The 26,902-nt window shown below is 39.7% G+C and overlaps 1 protein-coding gene across 1 annotated transcript in view; it reads left to right on the top strand.

The window, feature by feature from the left end:
• Positions 1–26,902, top strand: part of LOC126412611 (apoptosis inhibitor 5) — a 97,938-nt gene that overhangs the window by 41,615 nt on the left and 29,421 nt on the right. The window contains exons 6-9 of the mRNA XM_050082279.1: positions 6,670–6,864; positions 7,331–7,500; positions 15,439–15,664; positions 15,875–16,028. Coding sequence (XP_049938236.1) covers positions 6,670–6,864; positions 7,331–7,500; positions 15,439–15,664; positions 15,875–16,028 — 745 coding nt within the window. The remainder of the gene's footprint in view (positions 1–6,669; positions 6,865–7,330; positions 7,501–15,438; positions 15,665–15,874; positions 16,029–26,902) is intronic.

Genomic DNA, 26,902 nt, shown 5'->3' with positions numbered 1-26,902 from the left:
CCATTCATGTTCAGATGCTGGCACACCTTTCTCCGGCGGGCAAAAGCTTCCTTCTTCGTACCTACAATCGCGTCTGGACCGACGGTCAAGTCCCCAGGCGTTGGCGTGACGCTGTTGTTGTTGCTATACCCAAACCCGGGAAGGATAGACGCCTTCCTTCTAGTTACCGCCCCATTTCTCTTACAAGCTGTGTCTGTAAGGTGATGGAGCGCATGGTTAATGCTCGGTTAGTCTGGATTCTTGAATCTCGACAACTACTTACTAATGTCCAATGCGGCTTTCGTCGCCGCCGCTCCGCTGTTGACCACCTTGTGACCTTGTCGACATTCATATGAACAACTTTTTGCGAAGGCGCCAAACGGTAGCCGTGTTCTTCGACTTGGAGAAGGCTTATGATACCTGTTGGAGAGGAGGTATCCTCCGCACTATGCACAGGTGGGGCCTACGCGGTCGCCTGCCCCTTTTTATTGATTCCTTTTTAACGGATCGAAAGTTTAGGGTACGTGTGGGTTCCGTATTGTCCGACGTCTTCCTCCAGGAGAACGGAGTGCCTCAGGGCTCCGTCTTGAGCGTAGCCCTTTTTGCCATCGCGATCAATCCAATTATGGATTGTATTCCACCTAATGTCTCAGGCTCTCTCTTTGTCGATGACTTCGCGATCTACTGCAGTGCCCAGAGAACATGCCTCCTGGAGCGCTGCCTTCAGCGTTGTCTAGACAGCCTCTACTCATGGAGCGTGGCAAATGGCTTCCGGTTCTCTGCAGAGAAGACGGTTTGTATCAACTTTTGGCGATATAAAGCGTTCCTTCCGCCATCCTTACATCTCGGTCCCGTTGTTCTCCCATTCGTGGACACAACTAAGTTTCTAGGGCTCACGTTGGACAGGAAACTGTGTTGGTCTCCACATGTCTCTTATTTGGCGGCCCGTTGTACACGTTCCCTTAATGTCCTCAGAGTTCTTAGCGGTTCATCTTGGGGAGCGGATCGCACTGTCCTGCTTTGCTTGTATCGGTCCATAGTCCAGTCGAAGCTGGATTATGGGAGCTTCGTCTACTCGTCCGCTCGGCCATCTCTCTTACGCCGGCTCAACTCCATCCACCATCGGGGGATACGCCTTGCGACCGGAGCCTTCTACACTAGTCCTGTCGAGAGTCTTTATGCTGAAGCTGCCGAATTACCGTTGACCTACCGGCGCGACGTACTGCTGTGTCGGTATGCCTGCCGGCTGTTGTCTATGCCCGACCACCCCTCTTACAAGTCCTTCTTCGCCGATTCTCTCGACCGTCAGTACGGGTTGTATGTGTCTGCCCTGCTGCCCCGCGTAGTCCGCTTCCGTCGCCTGCTTCGACAATTGGATTTTGCCCTCCCTACCACCTTCAGAGAGGGTGAGAGCCCGACACCACCTTGGCTCCAGGCTCCGGGTCATATTTATCTCGACCTCAGCTCACTCCCGAAGGAGGGTACTCCGGCTGCAGTGTATTGCTCACGGTTTGTCGAACTTCGTGCTCGCCTTGCCGGTCACACCTTTATTTACACCGATGGCTCCAAAACTGACGATGGTGTCGGCTGTGCCTTTGTCGTCGGGGCCGCCACCTTTAAATACCGGCTCCTCGACCAATGTTCGAGCTTTACGGCCGAGCTTTTTGCTCTCCATCAGGCCGTTCAGTATGCCCGCCGCCACCGCCATTCATTGTACGTACTCTGCTCTGACTCACTCAGTGCTCTTCAGAGCCTTGGAGCTCCCTATCCGGTCCATCCCTTGATTCAACGGATACAGCAGTCCCTCCATTCTTTCGCTGATAATGGTGGTTCTGTCAGCTTTCTGTGGGTTCCCGGACATGTAGGAGTGCCTGGGAATGAGGCTGCGGATGCTGCAGCCAAGGCTGCAGTCCTCCTGCCTCGGCCAGCCTCCCACTGTGTCCCGTCATCTGACGTTCGTGGGGATGTATGTAAGAGGCTTGTGTCGTTGTGGTGGGATGCTTGGTCATCCCGCCGAGGAAACAAGCTCCGGGCAGTCAAACCGCTCCCAACTGCTTGGACAACATCCTCCCGACCATCTCGGCGCGAGGAGGTCCTTCTGACCAGGTTGCGGATTGGGCATTGCCGGTTTAGCCACCGCTACCTGCTCTCCGGTGACCCGGCCCCGCAGTGCCCTTGTGGTCAGGAATTAACAGTGCGCCATGTTTTATTGTCGTGTCCCCGTTTTAGTCAATTTCGTGTTGTCCTGTCCCTGCCATCTACTTTACCGGATGTTTTAGCTGATGACGCTCGAGCAGCTGCTCGTATTCTGCGTTTTATAACTTTAACTGGCTTGTCCAAAGACATTTAACCTTTTTACTTATTTTGTCTGCATATTTGTCAGGTCCTTCTGGTGTCCCCCATCCCCTTGAGTTTTAACAGATTCCATGTGCTCTAACAACAGTGACTGGGCGCTAATGACCTCAGCAGTTGAGCGCCCTTAAACCCAACCAAAAAAAAAAATATGTCTTTGGAATTGTGTGGATGATGCTTTTCCGAAAGTCAGATGGTATGTCGCCAGACTCATATATTCTACACACCAATGTGAATAGTCGTTTTGTTGCCACTTCCCTCAATGATTTTAGAAATTCTAATGGAATGTTATCTATCCCTTCTGCCTTATTTGACCGTAAGTCCTCCAAAGCTCTTTCAAATTCCGATTCTAATACTGGATCCCCTATCTCTTCTAAATCGACTCCTGTTTCTTCTTCTATCACATCAGACAAATCTTCCCCCCTCATAGAGGCTTTAAATGTATTCTTTCCACCTATCTGCTCTCTCCTCTGCATTTAACAGTGGAATTCCCGTTGCACTCTTAACGTTACCACCGTTGCTTTTAATGTCACCAAAGGTTGTTTTGACTTTCCTGTATGCTGAGTCTGTCCTTCCAACAATCATATCTTTTTCGATGTCTTCACATTTTTCCTGCAGCCATTTTGTCTTAGCTTCCCTGCACTTCCTATTTATTTCATTCCTCAGCGACTTGTATTTCTGTATTCCTGATTTTCCCGGAACATGTTTGTACTTCCTCCTTTCATCAATCAACTGAAGTATTTCTTCTGTTACCCATAGTTTCTTCGCAGCTACCTTCTTTGTACCTGTGGTTTCCTTCCCAACTTCTGTGATGGCCCTTTTTAGAGATGTCCATTCCTCTTCAACTGTACTGCCTACTGCGCTATTCCTTATTGCTGTATCTATAGCGTTAGAGAACTTCAAACGTATCTCGTCATTCCTTAGTACTTCCGTATCCCACTTCTTTGCGGATTGATTCTTCCTGACTAATGTCCTGAACTTCAGCCTACTCTTCATCACTACTATATTGTGATCTGAGTCTAAATCTGCTCCTGGGTACGCCTTACAATCCAGTATCTGATTTCGGAATCTCTGTCTGACCATGATGTAATCTAATTGAAATCTTCCCGTATCTCCCGGCCTTTTCCAAGTATACCTCCTCCTCTTGTGATTCTTGAACAGGTATTCGCTATTACTAGCTGAAACTTGTTACAGAACTCAATTAGTCTTTCTCCTCTATCATTCCTTGTCCCAAGCCCATATTCTCCTGTAACCTTTTCTTCTACTCCTTCCCCTACAACTACATTCCAGTCACCCATGACTATTAGATTTTCGTCCCCCTTTACATACTGCATTACCCTTTCAATATCCTCATACACTTTCTCTATCTGTTAATCTTCAGCTTGCGACATCGGCATGTATACCTGAACAATCATTGTCGGTGTTGGTCTGCTGTTGATTCTGATGAGAACAATTAGGTCACTGAACTGTTCACAGTAACACACCCTCTGCCCTACCTTCCTATTCATAACGAATCCTACACCTGTTAAACCATTTTCTGCTGCTGTTGATATTACCCGATACTCATCTGACCAGAAATCCTTGTCTTCCCTCCACTTCACTTCACTTCACTTCACTTCACTTACCCCTACTATATCTAGATTGAGCCTTTGCATTTCCCTTTTCAGATTTTCTAGTTTCCCTACCACGTTCAAGCTTCTGACGTTCCACGCCCCGACTCGTAGAACGTTATCCTCTTGTTGATTATTCAATATTTTTCTCATGGTAACCTCCCCTCCCGGAGATCCGGATGGGGGACTATTCCGGAATATTTTGCCAATGGAGAGATCATCATGACACTTCTTCAAATACAGGCCACATGTCCTGTGGATACACGTTACGTGTCTTTAATGCAGTGGTTTCCATTGCCTTCTGCATCCTCATGTCATTGATCATTGCTGATTCTTCCGCCTTTAGGGGCAATTTCCCACCCCTAGGACAAGAGAGTGCCCTGAACCTCTATCCGCTCCTCCGCCCTCTTTGACAAGACCATTCTTATGCCGGAAGTCCTCGGCCGCCAATGCTGATTATTTATCAAAATTTAGGCAGTGGCGGGGATCGAACCCGGGACCGAAGACGTTTTTGATTATGAATCAAAGACGCTACCCCTAGACCACGGGTACTAGAACCACTATTTGTGGTTCAAGATTATTTAGTAGTTATGTGCAGCATTCAACAAGCCTCTGTGATTTCCAAATTTAGTTATGTTGTCTTATTTGAACAAGAAGAGAATGTCTGCTCTCTCACAAAAGTATACATTATTACTATGTTTTCCAGGTCTGCGATTGTTACAATGTCACTTTTTAGGAATTATTTTTCATCACTAAAATATAAATAATTCCCCAACAGCATCATGTTCGTACCAGTACTCTTGATAATGTCTTGTCCATATATCTCTTTTAATATTAACTAGATTTTGTGTCTAATTACCCTGTGTGTTAGTGTTTGTCTTTTGTGTTTATTGCGTTCAACGTTGGAAGGTGAATCTGTCCCTAGATTCCTTATGTGCCTGTCATGAAAGCAGGCTAGCATAATTTTACTGTTGTGTATAATGGTATTAAATGCAGTGATACGCCTGTTATGCAAATGTTGGTATTCATGTTAGTGATATTTTTTGAAAGTTAGTGTCTCGTAATTGACACCAGCAGCAAGACCCTTGCACAGGCTCATTGAAATTATTATTCTTTATATTAACTTAATGTAACCACCATAAACAAGACAGTCAGTAGAATTGTAATCTTGTGTTACTATATATTTATAAGTATATGCTGAAAGATGTAATACAGCAGAACTAGTTATTCAGAAGTTGATTTGAGATATTGATGTACCATTCTGTTGACGAACACTATTATCATGCATTTCAAATATTATGTAACAAGTAGCAAAAAGGTTTCTTTTGTCATAGTGCCTTCTATTTTACTGTCCAGTCTCGTCATTGTTTTGTGTCTTTCAAATGCTTATGTGGAAAAATTAGGAAACTTTTGTATGTGCTGTTGCTAATATATTTGCATAGGAGACTTTACTGTTAACCAATAGCCACAATTATATTTAACAATGACTGCACATAGCACATACAAAGTTGGACAAATAAGGAAACATCGGGAGAAATGCTTGCTTGAACATAAATGCGGGTGCTAGCTGAGCTTCAAGGTTGTGCTGTTGTATTTGATCATGACCACTACCTGTGCAATGTCCTCAGTACATTGCAAATGACAGTCGTAATCAGTTTTCTGTTTAGTTGGTAGTGCATTATGTCTGAGCATAGTGAATTTGAATGTGGGAAAATTGTTGGCACTCGTATGGTGGGTGCTTCCCTAACCGAGGTGTTTGGTATTTCAAGAGGCATCATATTGAAGATTTATGCCACCTATAGGGAAATCAGAAAACATTGTTGGCTAAGTCACAACACAGAGACAAGTATGTGTTAAGAGATCATTGTGGACGGTCATTGAAGGCAATAGCGGTGAAAAATATGATGATGGCAGCAGAAAAAGGCACAACATAACTGAATGTTGAGCACATGAATACTCTTGCACCAAAACAACGCAAAAGTAGCTCCATAAGCAGGGAATTGCAGGATGTGGTGTAATTCCGAAACCATTTTTAGTGATGGAAATGCCTGCAACAGGAAAATGTTGTACTGAAGCCTTGACTATGGCAGTGGGAGAATGTGATTGGGTCGGATGAGTCTTGGTCCACAGTTTCCGTCTCTTCTGGCCTAATTTACCTACCAAGAGTGAAACACGGTGGGGGTTCAGTGATGATTGGGGTCATCTGTATCATAGTATTCCTTGGGCTCCATGGTTACTGTGCAAGATTGCCTTACTGCCACGGATTATGTGAACATTTTGGCTGAACAGGTCAAACCCGTGGTACAGTGTTTGTTCCCCAATAGTGATGCTGCCTTTCAAGATGACATGACCACTGTTCACATCATCCAGGATTGGTTTTGTGAGCACAAAGATGAATTATCACATCTCCACTGGCCACTGCAGTCGCCAGATCACAGTATTATTGAGCCTTTATGCTCTATTTTGGTGAGAAGAGTGTGTGATTGCGAAAGATATAAGATTCTGTTGGAAACTATACAGGACATGTATTTATCCATTCTGAGACTCCTTGAAGTAGTTTTGAATGCCAGTAGTTTTCCTACAATGCAGTAGGCATGGTAATGTTTTCTGTTAGTGGTGTTTCCATATTTTTGTTCATGCCCTGTACTTTATGTATATTTGCCGATTTTATACTGTGTTTTTCTTGTTACAAAGAAAAATTTATGATGACCTCTTGTTTTTAAAATAGTCGCAGGTTGACTCGTCAAAGTTTGTTACTTACTTCTGCGAGCAAGTACTTCGCCAGTTTGGTGAGATAGTATCAAATGAAGATGGAGTAGATTCACAGCTGGAGATTCTTAAGCTGTTTGCTGAACTGTGCACACATTGTGGACCTCTAGAAAATGCTGAATCAAAAGTTGATAAGGTCTTCCAAAGGCTAGTGGTAAGTGAAGATCAGAGAGTGACCTTTCATTAGTACATACTTCATGAAACGCTGAATGCCACCATAATCATCAGTTTAGTGGTTGTTAGTCGACTGTAAAACAAATCTTGCAATATAACCTTGGTAAACTCAAAAGTTGTACTTTTGCTATGTATTTTTCTATTTGTTTTTAAGCGTAGTTTTACTTGTACTGTTAACTGGTTTTTTGTGTTGCTTTTATTATGTGGAATAGAGCTTTTGCACATTGGTTAGCCGCAATAAGTTTCTTTGCAGCTGTGTTCAATGTACTAACTGGAAGTAAGTTCATAATAAAAGCTGAAACAGTAAAGATAATAATGCTGTTATATTGCTCATTAGTATGTCTCTCTTTTGGGATATTTTCAATGTTACATGCCTGTCATTGTTTTACTTATATTGTTATTACGTGTAGTTAAATAAAATAAAATTTACAATTTTCTTTTTAAAGGAATACATGCCGTTACCTCCAGATACTGAAGTTGAAGGGTCAACGCAGGAGCAGCCACGACTGGAATTTTCGTATGTCGAATGCCTTATGTATGGCTTTCATCGTTTGGGACGTCAGTGTCCAGAGTACCTGACAAAGGACCTGGAAAGACTGAAGGATTTTCGGTTTAGGTATGTTACAACATAACCATGTAGTAAAAATCATATGATAAGCACCTGCTATTGTGAACAGCCAAGCATTTTTATGTACTGTTCTTCAGGGTGATTATAATTAAAGCTAAACTTTCAAACCACCGTAGAAGTAACACTACTGTTTGAAATGCCATCAAATTGCAACAGAGTTTTATAGGAGAAGGGAGAAAAATAAATAGTTACAAAATGTAGCAATAGCTGGCACTGTAAGTATCATAACTTAATAGTGGTAGACTACAAATGACAAATGAATCATACAACAATCATAAGGTGTACGTGTGACGTTAAACAAACTGTACTACTTAGTGTGCATGGATGTACAGGTGTGATACTGTAAGCCCATCCACCATGGCAAGCTAATATTACATTGGATGAGAAAAATCAGTTTTTAATTGTCCTAAGGCCAAAACTGCATAAAAAGTTTCAACTACAGCGGTTTTTAATCGTCCTGAGGCCAAAAACTGCGTAAGAAGTATCAACTACGTCGGTTTTTAATTGTCTTGAGGCCAAAAACTGCATAAATACCAGCAATCAAAATGAGAATGGATTATTAATGTCTGTGTGACTAGCACAAAACATGTTCAATATGCTGCTCATCGTTTCCTGCAACAAGTTGAAATCGAGAAAGAGCATGTTCCACAACTGATCAAAGTGTCTCTGGGGTCACATTCAGAATGTGTTGCACAGTGCATGCCTTCAGTGCAGCTAAGTTTGCAGTCGGAACATTGTACACAGCATCTTTCAGGTAGCCCCACAGCCGGAAGTCACACGGACTAAGATCCGGTGATCAGGATGGCCAGGCTGCAGGGAAATGGCGGCTGATAATTCTAGCTTTACTGAAATGGCACTTCAGCAGCTGCTCAATTGGATTTGCAATCTATGGAGTTGCACCATCTTGCATAAAAATGATCCCATCCACACATCCATATGTTGGAGAGCTGGAATGACGTGGTTGCGCAAAAGACACTCATAGCACTTACCAGTGACAGTACAGATAACAGGACCAGAAGCACCTGTCTCTTCGAAAAAATATGGCCCTATAATCAATGATGCTGTAAACCCGCACCAAACAGTGACCATTTCAGGATGAAGTGGTACTGGTTGATTTGTGTGTGGATTTTCCATTGCCCATATTCGACAGTTCTGTGTATTTGACATATCCTGTCGGATGGACGTGGGCTTTGTCTGCCCACAAAATCTTCCACGGCCAATCAAAGTCCACTTCCATGCAAGCTAGAAATTCTAAAGAAAAGTTCTATCTTGCTAGCAAGTCAGCAGGAAGCAACTCGTGTACATGGGTAATTTTGAATTGATAGCAAGGATGTTTTATAGGATTTTACTCACCATGCTCACACGTATGTCCAATGCTCGGGCAATTCTCTGTCCACTACGTGTTTGCACACCACCACTCGCCTCCTCCTGCATTACTGTGGCTACTGCTACCGCTGACGTTGAATCAGTTCGTTTCCTCCCTCTACGAGGTTGCACACCAAAAGAAACCGTCTTTTCGAATTTCCGAATCATTTTCTCCAGACCCACAGCAGTCATCGGACCAATGCCTTTTATCAAAACCTTCAGTGTTTGGAACTTCTGCAGAGTGATGTGTGCACAGTCATCATTCTTCTAATAAAGCTTTACAAGCAGAGCATGATCCTGCAGTGACACAGTCTTGGCAAACATCGCAGGCGCGAATGGAGGAAAAGCCGTGTACCCAGTGTGTTTATACCAACTTCAATGGGTCATGTGCATGACACGTGTTTTCATTTATGTATTCTGACACATACAGTGCCATCTATTGACCAAATTTCACACTTTTTTTTCTCTCTCTTTTTCTTTTTTTTTCTGCCATACGTTTTCCCCCTTGTCCGATAATATTCCATTGCAATTTGATGTCATTTTGACCAGTGTTGTTACTTCTATAGCATTTTGAGAGTTTAACTTAAACTATACTCACCCTGTATATTTTAGCAGTGTTGTTGCCATTATCTTATAAGTTTCATTATTTTGTCTTGTATGCTGGACAGTGTCCTACCACAAACTGGATTCTAACCTGGGAATGAAGAGCTAATAAAGCATTTAAATATGTTGTCAACATGAAGCATCAAGAGCCAGTAGAACATTTTCTATAGAAAGATGATATATGTTTACAGTTTTTAGCAGTCCATTGCAGCTACAAATGAAATTGAGGCAACAAGCAAAATAAAATATTTTGTAACAGCGCACTGGAGATTTGACATTAATTCATAAAAATGTTCAGCATAGAATCCATACCAACCTGTGAAAGGTTATGGGAAATTGTGGGCTGACCCTGTGTACACTAGTAAATCCAATGAGTAGTGCTCACATTCAGTAATGGTTACTTAAGAGCATGACATCCTACTTGGATGCTACATACCACATTTATAGATAGCTGTTGTAGCAAAAACAGCCATTACATGGTATAACTATCACAACTCAATTGTTTTGGGCTTAACCAGTGCAGTGGGATTGTTTGGATGAACACTTGATTCCCATGCTGCTCTTAGGCTTGAATACAGAGCATTTCAATTCAAAATATCCGCTTCACAAGGGATTGAGTGGCCATGTGGACCTTAACATGTAACCCAAATGAAGCTCAGAAGTCAGCAGTCTTCTATTGATATAAAAGCTGGGTTAAGTTCTAGGACACAGTTGTCTGAAAGTTTGTATCATATCTACAGGAGAGGGAATGTCTAAGAAAATGTAGAATATTTATGTCTCTAAAGAATTGTCTTTAGTACATGAGATAAGGGAAAGGCAACCACTTGCATACAGTACATTGATGTGCAGAACACAGTAACTTGTAACAGAAAACAGCAGTCACACTAGCTTTCTGCCTTAGGCATGGGATTGTGCATTTAGGTGTGCGTGCGTGCTGTTGCTGGAAAAATGGCTAGTGCTTCAAGGCTAGTGTAAATACTGTTTTCTGTTAAATGTTGCTTCACTCCACACATTGATGAGCGGTTGCCTTTCCTTTATTTTAGGTGAAGAAAAGAAAGAAAAAAAAAAAAAGAAAAAAAAAAACTACTAGTGCATTACAGATCATGAAATTTCTAAATTAGAGAAAGTTGAGTATTGTATCATGATGGAATTGTGCCTTGAAGGGGTTTAATGTCTTTAGATCCTCTGAAGTTACAAGCAGAATGGGTAGATGGGTGTGTTATAGAAGTAGCAAACATTTTGAAACAAGTGCATGAAAATGCAGAGAAGACAGGTGCCTATATTCTAACATTTTTTTGTCCTGCTTGAACATATTGCTACCAGATGATTATTCAGTTGAAAGTACACTAATGGAATCAAAATAATCTTCTGCATCATAAATACTAGAAGTATGGTCATTCTTTGTGTATGTGTGATGGCTGTACTACGTGTAGGAAATTTGGTCTGAGAAGAGTCGCTGGCTTCTCCTCCCCCAGTATCTGTTAGAACTGAATCAGGTGTGATGTCTCAAGCGTCAAAAATTTGCTTATTCTACACCCGCATGTTGTCGCACTAACAAAATAATAATAATAATAATAATAATAATTATTATTATTATTATTATTATTATTATTATTATTATTATTATGCTAACCTACTCATGATTCAGGTGCAGAGTAAACATCCCCATCATCACATATTAATGAGTGCTCCACATCTGACCTGAACACCCATGGCTCCTTTCGCTTATGATGACCAATTTGGTATGTGGGCTAAATAAACTAAAGATTTGAAAACAATAAATAAGGATTTGTCACTATGGATTATCTGTCTTGAGCTGGCTGTGATCTAATAAAGAAGAGTACTTATTTCTTTATTAAATGTTGACACAACACATTGTAATCAACTTGTAATGTTATTACTTTATATTGTTGCAATGGAATCAATGGGAATGATGAGATTGCAATTCACATCTCTTTCTCTACATTAATTCGTGATCTGTAGTTCATGTTGATGACTTCCAGTTCTGAAAAACGTATCTCATACGAGTAAAATGCTGCAGAAGGTATCAAAAACCATATGCCTTGTTATCTGTTTGTGGATACTGTTGCTTCACCAAGCTCCAAACTTCAGGTAGTGATGAGAAAATCAATTTTGATTTCATTGTGCAATCTGAAGAAATATAAACAAATTGGTCTTATTCGTCAGTGGTAAGTGTTGATGAAAGGTATGTACTGAAAGAATCTTTGATCTAGTTGCATTGATCAACTTTTTCTGGAACGTATTCAGAAAGTAATCACGGAGTTAAATGGTCCATGAACACAGGCTACAATTCTTCACTCAAGCGAAAGTCAGTCATCTAAAACTGTGTGAAGAGCAGGGAAAATGTAATGTTATCTTTATCATCGAACGTTTTCTTCCACAATAGTAAGTTCTTTAAGAAAGGTGAAATTTTGCCTGACAATTGCAGAATGTTGGCCTCATTATCTTGAAGTAAAGTGATACATGCAACTAATTGAATGTTTCAAAGATATAACAAAGATAAGCCATCATCATAACAGTCACTGTCTATGAACGTCTCAAAACTCAAATATTTCTCATGAACAAGGTAAAAGTAAAGTTCACGTCTGAATCCACACGCCCATTTCAAGAAATTCACACGTGAAATCCGGTGAGAATTGCTGTAATAAAATTGGGAAATGTGCTCAGCCTCCATATCAACAAATATTTGTTGAAAGCATCTCGACTTCAGTGGTTGACGTTTAATGAAGTTTACGTCTTCGATCACCGATTTAAGAACTTAATCAAGGAGAGGGCCCATGCATTTTGATGTCAGGGCTCCATAAATAAAAAAGAAAATGTGTCCAAGTAGCATGAGAAGCCTCTTTACAAATCAGAGCCTTTAATCCAGTGTAACAACCAATCATACTACAGTCTCCATCTGTACATACACGTACATAATTTCTGCAGTTAGTATTTTCTACCATAAAAGAATGTAGTATTTAGAGTTCTGTTGATTTTGTTCCAAGAGTTACTTTCCTGCAGAAAAGATTCACGAATATTGTTGTCACATATATACCACTTGTAACAAATTCGATGTGTGTCATTGTAGTTGTCTGTAGCTTCATTCAAATGAATAGCGACTTCACCATTACGTGTGAGTTTTTCAATCGATTGATCGTTTATGTCGTAAGCCATATAGAGTTTTTGATGACCAAGAGAGTTTTTACACAAAAGCACACTTGCCAGCTGCTTAGCAATTGGCTCACCTATCATCATAGACATCTTGTCCAGAGCAGCTGGTAAAATAAGATCTTCCGCTATGATGTGAGGTTTTTTTGTTCTTTGCTACTTGGTAGTCAACTTTTTAAGATGAAAGAAGAGCTAGTAAGAGTCACAGCTTGTTTAGTGAAAGTTTCTTGGTCCTCTCGTTTTCATTAACTTGCAGGACAAGTATTTTTGTGGTTTGTTTACCAGATTACTATGAATTGACTCCAAATGTCATTTCACGTTATTAAGAAGTGTGCTCTCAGAAGCTAGACCCCTACCGTAAGGCAGAGACGCCCCTAGGAACTGCGATTCAAGTTTGAAAACTCCTGCAATACAAGACAAATGGGTAGCTTTGAGACATGAAGTAGTGAAGGCAGTAGAGGATCACAGAATTGGGAAGGCCTAATATGATATCCTTGAACAACTTTGAAGAAATTGAATTTAATTGATGAAAGAAGGTAATATAAAAATGCAACAAGGTGACAGGTGAAAGGGAATACATACATTTAATAAATGAGATGACAGAAAGTACGAAATGCTTAGGCAGGAATGGTTGAAGCACAAATTCAAGCATGCATGACTGAGGGAAAGATAGATGCAGCATACAGGAAAAATAAAGATGTCTATGGAAATAAGAGAAGCAATTCTGTAAATATCAAGAATTCAGTGACAAGCCAGTACTAAGCAAAGAAGAGAGAGCTGCTTGTGGAGACCTGTGTAACAAGGAAATCGATCCTGAAATAAATGCGTGGAGAAATCTAGATTTTCATCATATTTCCTGTTGCATTACAGATCATTATTTTTATTCAACTAATTGGTTTAAATGTAAGATTTTTATTTGTATTCCTTTGTCACATATTTTTAATCATTGTATCAGTTTTTTCATTTGCTCTCATTTTTCTTATCATCATTCTTTTTCCGCTTGGAACCTTTGTTCATGCGATTTAAATTAATTTTATGTATTAATTTTGTTTTAATTTCTTTTGTTTTATTATCCTGTATTTCTATCCATGGTACTGTAGTCAACATTTCTTTTCCTCATTTTGCTTGAATTTTGTTGTACTTATAACCCGTTCTTTCGTTAAAATCTTCATCTGCGTTGTTTTGTCCATAGAGCAGCAGGAATTTATATTTTAAATGTTTGTGTAGTATCACAATAAAAAAATCGCATTTTGTAATGAAAAATACATTTTTGACACAATTGCGCAGTGGTTAGAAATATTGTTCTGTCTTTTGTTTTTTAACCATTATCAGCATTTTCAAATGTTTAAATATTATAATGGGTAAATAAATATAATTGAATTCACATTCAAAAGAATTATGAGAAGAAACACAATTATGTAAAGAAAAAAATTAGAATAAATGAAAAAGTTCGTATGGTTTTGAAATGATGTGACAAAGGTGTAGAAATAAGAAATTGCGTGTAAACCAAGTAACTGAACAAAAGTACTGATTAAAGTCATTTCAATAAAGATTTTAAGAAAACTTAAAGCGGCTTATGAGATTCAAACCAAAACCTTCTGCATGAGAGCCCCTTCCCTATCCATTACGCTATGCGACCAGTCCATAGTTTTCAATTTTTTTAAAGCTATTGAACATCACACAAAATTCTGAATTTTTTTCATCTATTAATCTCAAATAAGGACCCACCATAGTATTGAACTGCTGCAGGTTGTGGTATCTGCGACCTTAAGCTACATCAAGTACAGATGGTTTCAAAATGTTGATCCCACCACTGGGGACATCTCCTTGTCAGAATGCCACATCCAGTGGTATGCCTGTGATACCTACACTTTCACACACTGATAACAAAACACCCAGTGTAACATCCATGGAAAAATGTTTAATCAGAAGGAATTAAGACATTTCTTGGTATAGTATTGATCACAGCTCTTAATGTAAAGATGTATATTGCTGACTGTTTTACTGGAGGTTGGCTAGACTGACCCCCTTTCTTCAAGGATTTTCTGTCATGCTAATTTTTGTGAATGTCCACCAACTTTGTTACCAGCTCGAAATAATTAAAAGCTGTGGAATTGATGGCTAACAGAAAAATGAGAGTATTAAGTGTTGAAGTGGTCATTGCATTGTTAACTCACCTCCCTTGTCCCATTCAATGGAGTGTATGATGCACTGTTTACATAGACAAATTGTACACACTAATTAGTGTTGCTTTCTAACAATTCACTCAAAAAACATTATGATTTTATGTACGGATCAGCTGTAGAACTCTGCAATGGTTGAAGAGTTTAATGATGAGAGAATTCATAAGGAATTTCATCAGATCAATAATGTGTTTTGATACCACCATTTTGTGTCTGCAACTATTGACATTTGGGTAATGTATGTTAGGAATCGTGAGAGAAATTAAAGCGAAATTTTCTGTCAGAAGTATTTCCAGTGGTAAAAGTTGAAAATACAAAATGCAAAATTTGTATAGCAGTACTGCGAGTTGAGTGATCAAAATGTTTCTTATTATTAGTGGTCAGTTAATTCTTCTAATACTCCGAAGCAGAACAATTTCAAATGTGCTACTGAAAATAAAAAAATGTAGGTTTTGTAATGTTAAATCAGTTTTACTGTGGTTTGTTATAACAGTATTTCCAATGAAAGTGAACAGTGGTGCTATTCCCAATTGTTAAATGTTAAGACATTATAATGCTTTGAAAATTCAGAGTTTGTTTGATACCAAAATGTATTATTTTCCAGGCTACAGTACTTTGCCCGTGGAATCCAAGGTTACATTAAAAAACTAAGAGAAGCCCTTCAAGGCAAGAGCCCTGAAGATCTGCGGAGTGAAGAAAACAAAATAAAAGTTGTGGCTTTGAAGACGACATCTAACATAAATACGCTTATTAAAGACCTGTTCCATAGCCCACCAAGCTATAAGAGTGATATAATTCTTTCATGGAAACCTACAAATTCATCAGCTGCTGTAAGTGAATGTTAAGCTAGTAACTCTAAAAACAAATATTGATAAGTATTAAAAACTTATTTAATCAGACATTTATTGTTCTTGCAATAATTATCTGAGTAAATGATAGTAAATTTTTAATGAGGTATACACTCCTTCAGAAAGCAGATTTGTGAATATCCTATTTTATCATATTGTTCTCAGAGTAATAAGCAATATTTCAATTCCCAGAAAGAAAGTACTTCACCTGGTCAGAAACGTCACACACCGATAACTTTTACAAGTGGAGATTCAAGTGCTTCCAAGCAACCCAAGACCGATAAATCTCCAAGGGAGCTTTACCAACCACCTAGTGGGAAATACAGCAACAAAGTTTCAAGTTACAGTAAGTGTGAACTTACTTTTTCATAATACTTTCTTTATTTCTATCCTTCAGTATCAAATGTGATAAGCAATGAATTGAAAATTATTGTACTCCTTTTACAAATCGTTAATGAGATTTCCTGTGCCACACATTGTAGTTATCAACATTCCTTTTAAATCCCTGGTTCAAGATACTTTTCTTGTAAGTATTGAAGAATACGATATAAGCTGTCAACATTGACCAGTGACACCAGTATGGCGAACTTTCTTTGGACATGAAAATAGTTTTAAAAAATCTGGCTTACTTAACCTGTATTCATTCACCAGTGTCTTACTGCATCATATTCGGTGGCAACTCTTCATTGAAGCAGAAAGTGTTTGTTGCACAGAAGCGAGTAGGATGGATGCTATGTGGTGCCCACTCCAGAACTTCTTGTAGACAGTTCTTGAATCAGTTAAGCATACTGCCAAGAGCTTCATAGTAAACATATTCTCTTATCAAGTTCATTATCAGCATTCAGTGACAGTTGAAAACCACCAGTAACATTTATATATATAATATTAAAAGGAGAAATTATTTGTTCTTTGCTGTCTCTGACAGAAATACAATGTCATCAGAAAAACTTTTCATTCCTTGTCCCAGTCAGTATTCATGTTTAGTTACTTGTACTGGTTGCTGGTTGTGCAGGTAAAGTTACATGGGGTTAGACTCGAACCCTGTCTCATTTCTTTCTCAACTTCTGTGCCACTTCCATTTTCGTAATATCAGTCAAGCTACTTTACGAGTTGTAGATAACCTTTCGCTTGTCTGTGATCACTTTTGAGCTTTCAATAATGTTGGTTAGAATGCACTCATTGTAATTCTGTAGGTACCAGGCATGAAATACAAGAGAGCAAAAGGTCATCTATAATTTGCACAGAAGCCAGGTTGCAATTCTAAGTGTTCAAGAACATAAAATGGGAAGGCAGTAGTTGAGAAGGGAGTGAGACAGGGTTGTAGCCTGTCCCCAGTGTTACTATGTTACTCAATCTGTCCAGTGATCAAGTAGTAAAGGAAACAAAGGTGAAATTTGGAAATAGCATTATAGTTCAGGAAGAAGGGATAAAAACTTCTGATGTAATACTGTCAGACAGTGAATGACTTTTGATAACAGTTTAACAGAATAGATAGTGTCTTCAAATGGGGTTATAAGATTAATATAAAAAGTAGAACAAGGATGATGAAATATAGTTGAATTCAATCAGGCTATGAGGAAGAAATTAAGTTAGGAAATGAGGCACCAGAAGTAGACGAGGTTCACTATTTGGGCAGCAAAATAACTGACAATGACTGAAGTAGAGAGGATATAAAATGCAGACTGGCAATAACAAAAAAAGTGTTTCTGACAGAGAGAAATTTGGCCACATATATACATAATAAATTAAAGTTCCCTGCCATGTTTTGCTGCTTGTATGTGAAGGCTAATCTCAGGAACTACTGCGGGGATTTTGGTATGTCTTTCACTAACAGATAGACTCATATATGAGGAAGGTTTGTGAACACAGAAGATAGACATAAGGCCACACGACAGCACCACCAAGTAGGTATGAGACCACTGCATGATCTGCACAGATTTTTTGGTACAGAGTTAGTGTTAAATATTAAGGGATGTGAATAGAAATCCAGGAAAAGGTTACCCACAAAATCTACACAGGACTGCTGTGTAGTTGAACGGCCAGCAAGTGGCCGTCACTTGGGCTGAACTCCATTGTGGCTGGGCAGACCAGGCTGAACTGGTGCTGCACATGGGCAGCTGGCAGCTAGCAACTGGCTATAGTTCTCATTGAACTGGCATTGTGGCCTGGTAGACCGGGACTGGCATTGTGGTTGGGTAGACCGAACAGTGCAGTAGCTTGCAGTTACCGTCATAGCCATGAGATGTCACTCTGAACACCAGTTAAATATGGAACAGTTAATATTCGTGCCTGCTGAGAATATTTCAGGCTTGTGCTACATAAATTGGTTAAGTTATATTGAAAGCAAGGATATTCGGTTACCTAACATTGTTCTCTGAATTTTAATAGTAATTCCATGCTGTGGCACAGCTAACGCCAGACTAGTAGCCCAGCCATAGATACTTAATATTACCTGTGCAAGGCCAGGGTGAATCATTAGTAAGGTATAAATTTAAATGTTAAAATGTGTGTTCTGAAGTTATTTGCGGAAGTGTTGCCTGTATGGAAGTAAAACATGGACGATAAATGGTTCAGATCAGAATAGAATGGGAGCATTTGAAATATGATGCTACAGAAGAAGTTGAATTTGGAAATGAAGTCTCCAGAATCAAGTTTATCGTGCATCAACTATGGATTTAGAGTTGCAATGCCCATCTAATGATAAAATTACTTTATGTAATATTTTTGGGGAAATTTTCCAGTTGCATAATTTGTCATGCACTGGTCAGCTAAGTTAACACACCCATTGTGTCATTGTCTTTGAGGATAACTTCTTGCTTTATAGCCATTGTTTTTTCTTCTCAATTTGTTGTAGTTCATCATAGTAAACACTACAAAGTGTGTAAACATTTTTCTTATCTCATCATCATGTCATCAATAATTTATCATTCTAAAGGTCTTACACTAATGAGTCTCCTATAATGTTTGCCGACCTCAAAGCAGCTGGCATATCCTTCCTGTTATTTATAACTGTACCAATACTGTCATTAATGTAAGAGATTAGAAGCTCAAATAACTGGGGTCCTGTATTACACTTCTTGGTAAAAATGGTATACACTTTGTCAAAATATCACTTAAGGAGAAGAAAAGTTTCAGGTGCAAGAGAACATTCGTTATATTGTGACTCAAATGCACTGTCATTTTCTGTGTATGCTGTAAACATTCATTATATTGTGACTCAAATGCACTGTCCTTTTCTGTGTATACTATAAAGCAACATAAATAGCCACAACTTGCTTCGCAGAAGTAGAATGATTTGATCCCAAAACAAGCAAGTTTCAATGGTATATACTGTTTTCACAGTAACAAGTACTTATCAGTAGATAATCCTGATTTAGGAGTATAAGTCTTTTCAATTTTTTTCTGGAAATTGGTAACTGCAGTTTTCACTTTGTATAATTCAGCAAAATACCATGTACCTCAGAATCCAAGATGAGGTTTTTTCCCAAAATTTCGTGCACATGAAAAAAGCCTACGTTTGGAGGTGACGAAAGGGCAAAGGACATCTGAAAAACATGAAGTTATCTAGGATAGCTTTCAGTGGCTCACTGATTGAATGTTTTGAAAATATTAAAATGGAAGTAGTGGCTGTTATGCATGAGAAACATAAAGAAGGAATGGCAGTTTCCTGTGATGTCATCTGAAATAAAGCATGTGTATTGGCACAGGAAAATGATGTCCAATTTAAAGCCTGCTCTGGGTGATGTACTAGGATGATGTGGCACAATGGACTTGTACTACAATGTCATACATTATTTACTCGGTGTCTTCCAGCATTGTATGTGGAGAAGTTGCTAGAGCATCAGCAACACTTTTTAAGACTGAGAAGGGAACATGCATGCCTTTAAGGGCAAATCAGAAATGCCGATGAGACTTACATTTACTTCGACATGGCATGCAATACAACAGTTGAAGAGAAGAGTGCTAAAAGTGCATTGGTTTGCACACTGTAGGCAGTGAGAAATCTGTAATCACCATAGTGTTGTGTGTGCTTGCCAGTGGAATAAACATGTTGTCGTGGTTCCACCTACTTATTTATTTGTTGATTGTTGATTGATGATTGTCCTCAGTATCAATGTACTGCGTTACTACATTGGATAAAAAAATGTGTTGTGGATTCCTATACTGACTACTGCCAATTATGTAGCTGACAGGTGCACAGTTGTGTTTCATAGTACTTTAATTTCACTGTTCGCAACCCCCCATTAATACTAAGTTATATGGCCAGTGCTCTATTGTTTAAACTTTCCATAAGCCTCATTAATAGTTTGCAGGCGAAGCTCCACATACTGTTACAATAGTTTAATATTGAACAGCTGCAAGCAGTAAAACCTAACCACAAAGTTCACAGTTCTTGAAGAATAATCGGGTACGTATGGAGCAGACACTGTCACTTTTTTTACACATGGCCTAATTGTTTAACACTTATTCCGCAGTTAATTCGAAGCACTGTTGTTCTAACAAGGTTATTTGTCTGAAACTCAGCCATACACTGACTGTCTCATGACCAAAAATCGGGCCCTTATATATTGTCACAATAATCGGTACTGAAACTACACATTGTTTGAAGATAAATTTACAGAAATTACAATTAAATCTTAACTCACTAGACTAACTGAATAAATCGAAAAATTGTGTCTTTTTAACAGTTTCTTGTACTGTGGGGTTTAGGCTGAATTATTTGTTTAAATCATGAAATTAACAAATATAGTTATGCAAACAATACTTTTGACAAAACTGTTAATTACTTTGTAATTAATGAAGAGCTGGTTTTGCTAACATGTTTTCAAATTGATCCAAATACATACTCTAAGGTTGCTATTGTTTCGTCTCCCAAATGTATATACAGTGAAAGGTGTAAAAGTTATGTATTGGATACCCCCCTTGCACTGTATGTGTGATGTATGTAGATAACAAGCATCAAAAGACTTGTCAGGGACTTTTTTATTATCTAGGAAAGGTTTATCATCTAATAAAAACTGCTTATGTAACTGGAATTGATAACTGTCTAGGAAGTGGAAACATTTGACTTAATTTCAAACCTCATAATCGATGTTTTTGGAAAGCCTGCAGCTGTCATTTGTTATTTAAATAATGAAATACTGCACTAGCTATGTATTTTTTCATGCTTAGCATGACGCATTTCGAGAATTGTTTCTCGTTGTCAAGTGCAAATATGTAAATAAGTATTTTGTATAGTGTTTGAATATGTGTATTTCTGCGTCTCTTGAACTGTACTCGTCTTTTTGAGGTTATCAGGTACTGTGCTTCATCAGTTATGTAGAAAACCAACCCCCCCCCCCCCCCCCCCCCACACACACACACACACACACACACACACACACACACACACACACCGGCGCGTGCGCGCAAACTATCACTCACAAGTTTGCTCAGCGTGAATACAATTCGTAACCAGCGCTGTGTTTACACTAAAAATATTTGAGCAACACAGTGAATGACGGTGTCAACTAGCGCTCCATGTGGCCATACGCCAAAACACGCTAAATATGGTTCGACAAAGGTGTCACGATGATCACAGCAATCATGAAACTGCATTTGCGCAATACAGTCAGTTTGAAAATGGTTGTGATCGGTCATGATATCTTCATTTGAATGAACCTAGTTACTCCCATCAGCTACCACACCACCTAGAGCTAGGCAGCGGCGGGAGATACGGCACGAATAGTTACAAATTTTACTCGTTTACACGTTCAAATCCACTGAATAGAGTCCCCTGGTGTCAAGAAACTTAACCACTTAATATTTGTAAATACTACTGGACAGCCAGCATCATATTTTTCTCCACAAACATTTTTTCGTAATGCGTAAATCGCGGAAAAATTATAAATATGTTGACCCAAAATCAGGTGCAAACTAACATTGTGGGCATAGGAAATTTGATGGGACTGATATAAAATGTCGTAAACAGTGGGAAAACGTTAATTCCGGCAATGTAAAAGCCGGGTTATACTGTAATTAGTACAGAATTTATATTTGTTTACACGTCAACAATAGAATTTAAGTTATGAAACAATTACTGATTCTGCCCTAAAACAAAAGATACTAACTAGCAATAGTCAAAATAAATTAGAAAATTAGTTACATACATACAACTAAGCACAAAATTAGATCTGGTGTTATTTACTTTAAAACTGAGGGCCAACCTTTCTCTGTTTATGAAAATACAGATGTTATGGTAAATAGTTGAAAATAAAAAAATGAATTTAAGAAGGCAAATGGCAATACAAGAGGGGAATTAAAATTATCCCAGCTTGCTTCATCACAATGTGACCCTACATCATCCTCAGTCGTAAAATTATACCAAAGGAAATGCTGCCACCTGGTGTCATATTTCGTTGCAATGGAAAAGAATGGATTGCCAATGATTTGGTTGTAATAAATGAAAAGCATTAGTTTGCTTTTGTTCTGGTGTGTTTCATTTATTAGAATGTTGTTCTACCAAGAGCTGACGGAAGATTCTGTTAATACTATTTGGTTGTAGATTGGCTCCTACATTCAGGAGCAGGAGGCCAGATGCTCTCTTAGAGAATCATGGTATGTTGATCCTTTATGCTTCCAATGGTCATCTGGCCCCCAGCAGTGAAGGCAGAAATCATGAAATTAAACACACATCTTGTCATCATTCCAGGAGGCGTGCTTTTGCAACTACAAGTGTTACATATGGTAGTGAATATGCCATTTAACAACCATCTTAAACAGCTGTACAGCTATTGGTTAGTTCAAGGTGGTCAAGACCTGATCCTCACTGGGCAGTTGATGAAGCCTTCAGTATCTCTGTGGAATGAATCCAGACTGCTTGGACACCACACATCCTTTGCATCAATTGTGAATGGCTTTAAGAAGTGCTATGTAACAAATACATTATACAGGAGTGAAGATGATCTACTGTGGGAAGAAATGCAAGGTAATCATGACAGTGACAGTGCAGATTCTGCAGACCATTCCAGTGAGGATGACTAAGAAGCACCTGTATCTGACTAAGGGAGGGCACTATCTAGTTTTATTTTATGTGTACCAGTACTTTTATTGTCTCCTTCAGTTACTGTAATACGTTAACCATTTATAAATTTTCAAAATAAACCTAGTATGTGTATACGTGTTCTGTTGTCACTCCTTGTCAAACAGTGGGGAGTCATCTTGCATTAGGAGTCATTTTGGATTCAGAGGTATGCAGTACAGTTTTTAATAAAATTAAGAAACGCCAGCAGAAAACTAATTCTACTTTCTGACTTTAAGTTTCATAAAATCGCTATTTCAAGAATTTGTGTCACTGAGTAGCATATTTCAAAATAAAGTTCTGAACCAAGCCTTGTAGGAATGACGTCGCTGGCAAAAATTCCCTTTTGTTTGTTGGTACCCATTTCTCCACACATGATCATTGTTTCAGTGTGTCCACATGTTAACTTGCAGATGGTTCATCATATTTGTTTGTCTCATTTGTTACCATTGTTTCATGGAAAAAAATGTGAAAAAAATCAAATGGACTTGGAGAATCTACAAAACAAATTTTTAAACCTTCTGTCTTTGTAAGTGCAAATGTGCTCCTATCTGCAAAACAATTAAGACATACATCTTGTGGAATAAGTGGCAACAGTCAGCACTTCTTTGACATCACCTTTGGCACTTAATGTTTCTGTACCACTGTCATTAGTCATCATCATTTCCTTCTTCCATGCTAGCAGTAGCTACTCATTACCACTTTTCATTCAACCACCTTTCAATATTTTCATCACACAAATACAAGGACAATGCACCCATGTTTACTCCTGCACAAACAACATATGTACTACTTGACGAAACAGTTACTTCACATAACAGAAATGTGTGTGGAATTTGTTAGAAGATATACATAACTCTAAATACATTTTGTAGAGTCTCCTGAATGTTGCTGACTTTGGGCCCAAATGCTCTTCGTAGAGCATGCAGAGCAGTGCTGCAAAGCAGCTCGAACTCGGTTCAAAGGGTACATGTACTGAAGTAATCTGCGTAACCGAGGCCAATTCATAGAGACAGCAGCTGTGCTGCAACAGAACCCGAGGCCAGCTCATAGAGCATGGTCAAGGGGTTAATAATAAGGTGCTTGTGACTAATACGTCAAAGATGAAAAAGGCTCTTAACCCCTTAACCTGCGATTTAAGTTCCAACAGCCTGAGCCCAAAATGTAAACACGATCACCCACCCTTCAAGCCATTCCACAGTTTGGCAGATTGTTCTGATGTTGTACCAGTTGTGCATAGTGGTGTCTCACTGGTACTTTCTGGGGAGCAGATCAGACCAACATCCTCCATTTGTACCGGTCCTTTGTCCGTTTGAAACTAGTATTTTGTTTATGCATCTGCACATCCATCCATCTTGTGCCATTGTGGTATTTGTTTGGTCACTGGCTCCTTTTGTACTAGCCCAGTTGAGAGTCTGTCAGCAGAAGCAACCGAACTACTGCTGTGTTACCGCCGTGATTTTCTCTTTAGCAGATATGCATGCCATTTGTCTGCCATGCCTGGCCACCCATCCCATCCCATTGCCTCCTTTTTTTGAAGACTCCTTTGATCGCCGGTATGGGCCATGTCTCTCTTCTCTGTTACCAGGAAAGCATTCACTTGCTCATTGTCGATGGAACCACTGTGATGTTTATGTGGGTCCCTAGACCTGCTGGTTGACAGGAAACGATGATGATGAGGCTGCTGCCAAGGCTGTTGTCCTCCTACCTTGGCCCACTAGTTCTTCCATTCCCTCTGATGATCTCTGTGTTGCCGTCTGTCAGCAGATGGTGTCACTTTGGCATTGCCATTGGACCTCCGTTCGTGGGAACAAGCTCCGGAGAATTAAGTCACTCCCAGCAGCTTGGACGACCCCCTCTCCATCCTAGGAGATCATTTTAGCTAGGTTGCATATTGGGCACTGTCTTTTTCGCCATTGCCATTTGTTAGATGGTGCTCCCCCACCACTTTGTGCTCATTGCCCTCAATCTTTGATGGTTCGCCGTTTCCTAGAGTAATGCCCTTTTTTTAACCATTTATGCTATTATTTATGTTTGCCGTCTGAGTTATCAGCCTTTTAGTGAACGATGCGTGGGCTTTTGACCGCGTTTTACTTTTTGTCTGTCGTAGTAATATGGCAAAGGACATTTAATTTTTAGTTCAGGACCTCCATTCATCTACAGTGTATTTTATAGACCTTTCTCCAAGTTCCTGTTTTTAGTTCTTTCCTTCCATTGATTGGACTTCATGTGTAGTCATTTTTAACTCCTTTTTCGTCTTAGTGTTCTACGGTTCTGACATGGTCGTGTATGACCCTAGTTGTTTTTGCTCCCTAAAACAAAACAAAATGAACAGTCTCTGCAATACTACTGCAACCTACATCCACTTGAATCTGCTTATTGCAGTCAAGCCTTGGTCCCCCTTTACAATTTTTACCACCCATAATCATGCCTGCACTCAAATGGATTACACCTTGAAGCCTCAGTGTAGCTCTTCTGTTAGTCAAGTTGTACCATAACAGTAGTTTCTCTCTAGTTTGATCATTAGTTAACTGATCTACCCTATGTGATCTTCAGCATTCTTCTGTAGCAACACACTGCAAAAGCTTCTATTCTCTTCTCCTCTGCTCTGCTTGTAATAACCAGCCAACACTGTGTTAAGGTGTGTGTGTGTGTGTGTGTGTGTGTGTGTGTGTGTGTGTGTGTGGTCTTAGCTCAATAAAGAATTGATTTTGAAAGCTAGCAAGTTTTCAAGTTGGATAAAACATTCTCAGTTTTCAAGCCCCGTCAATTCGAATAAAATCCTCGAGCTTTCGATGACCATCTCCGCAACCATTGTCAGGAGTTCACTGACTGCCAGGGCTGCTATGGTTTCTCACTTATATAGGCATGATGACATCATCAGCAGCCAATCAGATAGACCCAATGTGGTGGGCACGCAGCTAGCAGAGCTATTGCCCAAGGCAGCATCAATGACATCAGGTGGTGCCAAGTGCAGGCGCTACGTTTGAAATTGCCACTCCTACGTCGCGAATCTGTCTTTGCTTTCTTTTGATGTCCAGCGCCCACCCCCATGCCCTGCTGAGTGTGTACCCCTGGTCTCTGTTGAAATTGTTGTTTAAACGAATCTCGGCCGCTTCCTTTATAACCGGAGTCCCAATATGTAGGTGCACGAGCCAACACTTTTTGTATTTTCGAACTGCATTTTATGTCTGTTGTCTAGGCAATGCTGTGCTATGTCCGACTTGTCAAGCTCCCTTTGTTTTATATGCCGCTTGTGCTCAATAAAACACTCCACAATGGTGTGAATTGTTTGTCCGATATACATGCTGCTACAAGAAAGCAAAGACAGATGCGTGACGCGGGAGCAGTAATTTCAGACTGGCGCCAGCTGATGTCGTCGGTGCTGCCACGGGCAATAGCTCCGCTACCTGCCGGGGTCGACTTATGCGCACGTGCCACATTGGGTCTATCTGATTGGCTGCTGATGACGTCGTCATGCCTATATAAGCGAGAAACCATTGCAGCCCTGGCAGTCAGTGAACTAACGACGATGGCTAAGATGGTCATTGAAAGCTTGAGGATTTTATTCGAATTGACACAACTTGAAAACTGAGAACGTTTTATTCATGTACGCCATTGCGAAAGACTCAGAGGACACAAAGTTTTCAAGTTTTAATTCTCTTTTGTGTGCGCCAGTTGAAGACTCGAAGCTTCTACTATTTGGTGAGTGGTCTCCTTTATTCTTAAATTAATTACATTTATATTAGACGTCAACATCTGTGGCGTGCACATGGGGGTTTTTGAGGGTAGGCGGTAGTGCGAGGTGTGCAGATGAACACTCACCATTTGACGTGCAGGCAGGGAAATCAGGACGCGCTCAGTGTAAAGACACTTCAGCTATCAAAATATTAGCTGTAAATTTTTAGAGTGTTCGGAATAAAGTTCCTGAATTTACTGCCCTCCAGGAAGCGTGTGGCGGGCAAATTATTGTCGGGACAGAGACCTGGCTGAACCTTGAGATAGGAAGTTCTGAAATATTTAGTGAGGGTTGGAACGTGTATCGGAAAGACGGATTAGACACCATAGGAGGTGGTGTCTTCATTGCAATCGACAAAAATATTGTCTCTACTGAGGTCAAAGTAGAGTGTGATTGTGAAGTTATCTGGACACGTTTAACA

This window comes from Schistocerca serialis, chromosome 7, assembly GCF_023864345.2.
Source record: "Schistocerca serialis cubense isolate TAMUIC-IGC-003099 chromosome 7, iqSchSeri2.2, whole genome shotgun sequence".
NCBI lineage: Eukaryota > Metazoa > Arthropoda > Insecta > Orthoptera > Acrididae > Schistocerca > Schistocerca serialis.
This window is presented reverse-complemented; position numbering and strand designations above follow the sequence as displayed.